The 7176-nt window shown below is 51.3% G+C and overlaps 1 protein-coding gene across 1 annotated transcript in view; it reads right to left on the bottom strand.

Annotated features, from left to right (window-relative positions):
- Positions 1-972: 972 nt before the first annotated feature.
- Positions 973-7176, bottom strand: part of KIF9 (kinesin family member 9) — a 34163-nt gene continuing 27959 nt past the window's right edge. The window contains exons 18-21 of the mRNA XM_009888676.1: positions 6235-6414; positions 3875-3990; positions 1578-1682; positions 973-1133 (exon numbers count right to left, since the gene is read on the bottom strand). Of these exons, the coding sequence (XP_009886978.1) occupies positions 1026-1133; positions 1578-1682; positions 3875-3990; positions 6235-6414 (509 nt within the window). The 3' untranslated portion in view covers positions 973-1025. The remainder of the gene's footprint in view (positions 1134-1577; positions 1683-3874; positions 3991-6234; positions 6415-7176) is intronic.

Raw genomic sequence — 7176 nt, 5'->3', positions numbered from 1 at the left:
CTGGTGCTCAGGGACATCGTTTAGAAGTGGGCCCGGTAGAGTCAGATAACAGTTGGACTTGATGATCTTAAAGGTCTTTTCCAGCCATAACAATTCTATAAGTCTCTGATCTCGTATCTCTCATCGTTTTGGGTAAATCGCAGGACCGGCCCAGCTCTGCCCCGGCAAGACCGATGTGGTCGTGAACCGTTTGCAGCAGGAGGGAGGAGCCGGAACCCTCTTGGCTGGGTATTCAGGATATGAACTTCCCTGGCATGTGCCAAGCTGGAATCAGCTTCCCACCTCCCCTGGTGCTGGAGGAGGAAGAGTTCCAGCAGGATTTCAGCTCGGTTAGCGATGATAACAGCAGCCCGACGAAGCAGCATGGTGTCCTCTGGAGCTTTCCACCGTGATCTCCCCCCGGATCTGAATTGCTTTCCCGAAAAGCAGTGGGCAAACACTGCCCTCTTCCTGCCGCACCGGGGTGGGGAGCCTGCTGGGAAACGCTGCCGCCGCGTCTAACACCAGGCAGCTGATGGAAACGCGGCTCTGCTGCATGCGCTTCTCCAGCCCCTTCCTCTCTCCAGGAGCCCAAACCCCCCTGGGGTTGCTTCGATCCGAGGGAGGACTCGCTCTTACCCAAACCCGGTTCCTCGGGATCCACCTTGAGAGCATCAAACTAGCAAAGACGTGACTTGACTCTTCCTTGAGAACAAGGAAGGCCGTTGCCTCCAGCGCAGCAGGAAGGAGGGAGGCAGAAGCAGCCCAGGTTGTCACCAACACGCCTCTCCGTCGTGACGCCGCGTTTTCCAGAGATGTTCAGAAAACCAAGCGTTGCTATTTGAGCTCCCCAGCTTGGTTCCTGTCCAAACAGCGGGTTTGACTACCAATAACTGTCAGTCTGGCTGCACAAAAGTTGGGTGGTGAGGTGGGTTTTTTTCCTACTGTTTATTTTTGATAAATCTATTGTGGCCACGAACGCAGGGCACTTTCTGAGGTGATGTTGCTCGTATTGAATGCCGGGTTCCAGGCTGAATCCGAATCCGCTACGTGACGTGCAGAAACGACAGGGGTTTGTTCTTTCCGGCAGCTGTGACGAGCCCGGGTTTCTTGCGCATTTGCTCGAGGGACGACATGGTCCTGGTGTACGTGTGCTGGCAACAGAAAACAAAAAAAGGATTTTGAACATGAGCTCGGTTTTCAGAGCAGAATTCTTACCGGTAAAAGCTTCTTTCCTGAAAAATAATCCAACAAACACCTTCCCAACCTTCCCACACGGTGCTGGAAAAAGCTGCCCAAATAAGCCCCATCACACCGGCATTGCTCTACTAGTGGCAGATGCCAACAGGCTCAAAGGAGGGCACGAGAAGCCCTGGGAAGTTCTCCTCCCAAGCAACTGAAGGGCTGGTTTTGAGATATTTTCCTTAAAAATGTTAACATATATATATATATATGGTTGTGCAGCCCTGTTACTCTCATGAACACCTGATCTTTTTGAAGTCCTGCTAAGCCCAGGGCCTCCGTGGTATCTTGCCAGGAAGGAGCTAGAAGTGAGAATTGCTGAAACTGGTTTTTAGCAGAAGAGCAGCTGAGATTACCTTTTGATCAGTCTTCATTTTCGCCTTGTAGAACGAGACCGAAGCCGGGCAGGCTGGCAGCGTCGTCTCCTGCATCCGCTCAAACCTCTCCTGCTCGTCTTCCTCCTGCCAGCAGAAAGACAGACCCCACTCCATGTGAAAAACGCACGTCTGGAGACACGGAGGTCAACCGATCCCATTTGTCGCATTGAACGCTGGTTCAACAATCCCTCCGAAGCCTCAGAAGTGAGAGGTCCTCCCTTCCCACGCCTCAGGTGAGCAGATTTGGGCAGGACTTTGGGCAAAATCCATCTGCAAGCATAAAGCCCCAAAGGGACTTCCCTCAGCTGTCTTCTCCCAGCCATGCTCTGCCTGTAACTACTCACAAGACGGTCTCCCTTCCACTGCAAGATAATATCACAGCTTGAAGGAGGGCTGAGCTTCAGCATGGTCCCCCCCGAGCCCAGTTAGCTGACGTCCATGCTCACGCTTCTCCAGGGAACCGCCTGGAAGGCGGTTCTCCAGTAGCCTGGAGTTCTCCAGTAGCCTGGAGAAGGTGACAGTGAAGTTCTGGTGTGATAAAAGGCAACCGAATCAAGCCAAGAGTAAAAGGGCAAATAGTTCTAAGCAAGAAACAAACCTCCAGAGAAAAAATGAGGTGGTTCCCTCCCAGTTCCCAGTACGGGTCTCAGCACAGCCAGTGACAGTGACTGGGAAGCTGCAGTGAAGTGCCCAGTAAAAGGAACAAGAGGAGAAACCATCACTGAGCAACGTTACAAGGGACACTGTTTATCCTCCGCCTGAAGATTTCTGCCTGTAACATCAACAACTTGACACAGCTGCAAAGCATTGCTAAAAGGCACATTTCGTTCATCTTTGGGGTTCGAATCGATGTGATGACATGAAATCCAGGGCTGGAAACCATTAAGGGAGTTTCTATGAATATATAGAGTAACTTGGATTAGTAAAAGTGACTACTAATGATCCTTTTTTCCCCCAAAGAGTGACATCCTGGACTCATGCAGTCAGTCCGGGTTTTTCCGATGACCTCATTAGGTGCATCACTTTATCCAAAGGGGTTTGGGTTGGGTTGGTTTTCTTTTTTTCGCTCTTTCCCATACAGGTCTGGATCTTCAGCTGAAATCTTCCACAGTCTGGTAGATCACAACGTTCTGTTTAAAAGTAAACTCACTACATATGTTTTTTTTCTCACATCATGTTTGTTATTTGTACTCTCCAGGGAACTAATTCAGTAGGATGGGAAGAACCTGTCTCTGATCAGCTTTAAAATCCTCCACATGCTTTTTCTAGAAGGGAGTAAAAAAAAAGGCTTCGCTGAGATTTAGTCAGAATAATTGCGCCTGGAGACAAAGTTCCTTTTTTGTTTTCCTTCTAAAAAGCCAAAGCCATCCTGTCCCCCACTAGACGTTGGCTAGAAATGGGGCTGTGCATTGGGGGAAGGCGTCGCACAGCTCACACCCTGCTTATTCTCTTTCCCAAACACCTGCAGATGTCCCCCTGCTCCTGGTGGGGACGAGCTCCTAGGAGAGACGGACCTAGGACCTGTCCCCACAAGCTGTTCTCGGCGACCTGCTGAGGTTGAGCAGCAATAACGGAGAAGTGTCACACCTACAAAGAAAGGGCTGATTCCCTCTTGCAGCCTGGGGGTGGGGGAATCTCCCTCGGGCCCTCCATGCCATGCATCACTTCGGGGCGTCAGACAGAGTGGAAGCACTGCCACCGTGGTCCTATCAAACAGCATGACATCTTTGACTCTGTCGTTTTAACAATGAAGGACAAAACCTGGAATGGCTTCAGAGGAGAATAATGCAAAGAAGAAATGCGGTAAATGAGAAGCGTAAGAGAAACGCGCTTTGTCAGGAATGACAAAAGAGCCCGGTTACCCCAAAGCGATGGTTTCTAAACCGAGGGTTGACTGAGTACCAGTTGCCACAACACGAAACACAATAGTTGAGCTGTACACGTTACAGATCACACAGACTGGCAACGAGCCTCCCAACTACCCCTCGCACCTCCGGGCGGTTTGCCCGACTGCTGATAGCCAGCAGATGACTGGGTGCTTCGATCACCCTGTCCTATTTTAGCCTTTTAACGGTAAAGCTAACGTGAAAGCAAGATGTATCTCCAGATAGTTGCTCTCTGCATCATAGCAGATAGCATTTCAATGCCAGCCACTCCGCTTAGAGACAGGGGCAGAGTTGTCATGCCCGCCTCCTCCCACGGGCTCAGTTGTGCCCTCATTACCATGCCACGTGTGGTTATCGCGGAGAATAAGCAGAGCTGCCAGGACAACTCACCAGGCACATGACTCTGTTTATGGGAATCATTCCAGGTCTGATGTTGCCACCGGGCTTCAGAGCTTCCTGCACATCCTTGGGGATAAGGAAGGACTCGCTGTACCAGATCTCAAACTCTGCAAAGCAAAGTGTGAGGGCATTAAACAGGGCTGTAATGATGGAAGAGACAAGGGTGGGTTGCTTCTGGCTCCCTACCCGTGGGTCAGACAGGACCTCAGTGCTCTTAAATTCTCATACAGGACCTCAGAACTCAGAATCACAGAATCACAGAATTTTCAGAGTTGGAAGGGACCTCTAGAGATCATCCAGTCCCACTCCCCTGCTAAAGCAGGATTGCCCGGAGCACATCACTCAGGACTGCATCCAGGAGGGTTTTGAAAATCTCCGGAGAAGGGGACTCCCCCACCTCCCTGGGCAGCCTGTGCCACTGCTCGGTCACCCCAACCGTAAAGAAGTTTTTCCGTGTGTTGGAACGGAACTTCCTCTGTTCCAGCTTGTGCCCATCGCCCCTCGTCCTGTCACTGGGAACCACTGAGAAGAGTCTGGCTCCATCCTCCTCCAACCCACCCTTTAGATATTTGTATGCCATAATAAGGTCTCCCCTCAGCCCTCTCTCCTCCAGGCTAAAGAGTCGCAGCGCTCTCAGCCTTTCCTCGTACGGGACATGCTCCAATCCCTCAATCATCTTCGTTGCCCTTCGCTGGACTCGCTCCAGCAGTTCCCTGATCTACTTAGTTAAGGCCTGAACTCCCCACTCCTGAGTTTCAATCTACTAGAAAAGTTAGTTAAAAAGGACAGAGCACCGTCAGCTGCGCCGAGGCAGCCTGCTGCCCGGTCTCGCTGCCTGCGAGGCGGCTGGGACGCGATGGCTGGCCCTGGGGACAGTCCCCTGGGTTTGTGGAACCCGAGAGGCAGCTGGCCGCGAGATGGCACTGCTCCTGCGTCCCGGAGACATGGAGCCATCCAGTTTGGGAGCTAACCATTTTGAGTGGTCAGCACGTTTGGGGGTCAGATTGCAATTCCAAACGCTAAAGAAGCACAGCCGCTTTCCATCCCGTAATAGCCAGTGATAACACACAGCAGGTGCTGCGATGCACCAGAATTCTGTCCTTATTAATACCAGGCATTTCCCAGATGCCCGCTGCAAAGCGGCTGTGCTCTGCTCTGCTCTATTCCATTCCCCCGGCACGTATCCCCACGGAGTGGGAGAGCCTGCAGGCCCTGAAGAAGGCGGTGCTGCCCACAACAGACCCCGGGAACGGGGCTGCTTTCCGTCCTGGGAGTCGTGAAGGACAAACAAGGTTAAACGCAGAGCCCTGCTCTCGCTCAGCGCTGAGGACATGATGCAACACCACTGACTTTTTACCCTGGTTTTAGCTCTGAGATGACCTCTTTGCTCTGGGCTGACACAGTGAATGAGTCCATGCCTGTGTGTTTAAACAAGCAGCAAACATCTGGACCACCCAAAAAAATGCCAAACCCGGGTCCAACGCAAACCGGTGGCAAAGTTTCTGCACAATTATGACTTGGCCCTGTCTATCTCCTGGAACAAGCCATGCGTTTCTTTCAGCGTGGGATGCACTGATAGATACAAGTTGTGCTCTGGCAAGTTTGTAGAAAATAAAGTGTTGCCATGTGCACAGCATCCAAATGTTTGGGACTCTGGCATTCGTACACCTACTGTCTTCCATCACACGGGACAAATCTGGAGATACAGTGGGACCTCGCTCCTGTTGCCACAGACTCAAACTGAGCGACCTGCAGCAGAGCGCACCACGGATTTGCACGGATCACCCTCAGCAGAGGTGTGACTCATCACCACGAGGGTGGTGCTCGTGAAGAACACGCTAAAATGACCAAGCTCTGCTTCCTGCCAAGGCGCCCGTGCCGCGGCACTGGAACCTGAGTAATGCTGATCTCACGGGGGTACAGAGGAGAAAGCTGCAATCCAGAGTCAAAGCCCTGGCCCAGCGCAGTTCCTTAGCCACCGTCTCTATTAAATGTAATCAAGGGTGAGAACCAGAGCCATCAGTGGGAGGATTACTGTCAACTTCACTGTGAAAGGCTTTTACCCGCAGCGTTGCACCTAGTGGCGTGACCGAGGAGCAGTGTGTCATTATCTGTGAGAGAGAATCTGCAGCAATTCAGTGTTATGTCAAAAAAAAAAAAAACCAACCCAACCCAACAACCCGATCATCAATAAAAAACAAATCTGGAAGGCACCAAGAAAAATGCCAGCAGGGGATGACAGGGGCTTGGCTTATACGCAAGATGTCGGTGAAATGCGTCAGTACTGAGCTGCTATCGAGCACCCCAGCGAAACCGGAGGCTGTTCAGAAACTGCCCTGGCGAGCCAGTACCTGAGATGAGTTTGTTCCGGCACTGGTCCACCAGATGCTGGCAGTACTGGATTTCTGCCTTCAGGTCCTGCAGTTCAGCATAACCAGACCTGTACTCTTCCTTCAGGTCCTTCAGCTTCATGATGAGTAAAAACTCCTCCTCATCAATTATGGTCTGTCCTTTCTCATCAACGTACTCTCCTGGAGGGTAAGAAAAGGAAACGAAGGTTTCTTATGAGAGTGGAGAAGGACGAAGAACAGTCATTATACTTTGAACCACACGGTAGTTACCCAGTTATACTGAGGTTAACCACACAATTGACATTTCCTTAGACATGCTTTCTTCAAATAAATACAGTGTTGGAGTGGTGTGGGGCAGAAATCACTGCTGAACTCTTGAACCCGCTCAGACATCAGTCCTCCCGGAGCGGGGACACGTGCAGATGAAGACGAGGGACTGGATTCTGCAGAAAGACACCCACGTGGCAGCTTGCTGGAGGGTATCACCTCGAGCCTTTATGGCTCCTGCTGCAAAACTCCCTGGGCAGCCGTGGTAAGAGGTTTTGAGACAAAGGGCCGGTCAGCCCTTTGGGGACAGTTAAGCCAGTGCTACCTCCCTATGACAAACACCTCTTGTTCTTTGTTTCCCTCAGTCAGTTTATTCCTGTGCTTTCCAGCATCCACAATAACCCACCAGTTGGTAGATGTCATCGTAAAGAGCAAAGGCCAAAAGAAGCAAAGAGTCCATGAAAAGACAGAGCCTGGCTTCGATATGGATTCAAGGCAATTTGCTCATCATTTAGCCAAAAGAGCTTTGCGTCTTACAGGACCAGACCCTATGGGAAGAGGCCGCTTTGCAAAGCATGGTCATAAAAATCTCTCTGGAGGAAGAGAAATGGAAGCCAGCAGAGCAGCATTCACGCTGGCTCTGACTCTCCAGCCCTCATTCACTAGTCAGGGCCT

The sequence above is a fragment of the Charadrius vociferus genome, unplaced genomic scaffold, assembly GCF_000708025.1.
Source record: "Charadrius vociferus isolate BGI_N301 unplaced genomic scaffold, ASM70802v2 scaffold277, whole genome shotgun sequence".
NCBI classification, from domain to species: Eukaryota; Metazoa; Chordata; class Aves; order Charadriiformes; family Charadriidae; genus Charadrius; species Charadrius vociferus.
Note: the sequence above shows the minus strand (reverse complement) of the source record. Positions and strands in the feature narration are given on the sequence as shown.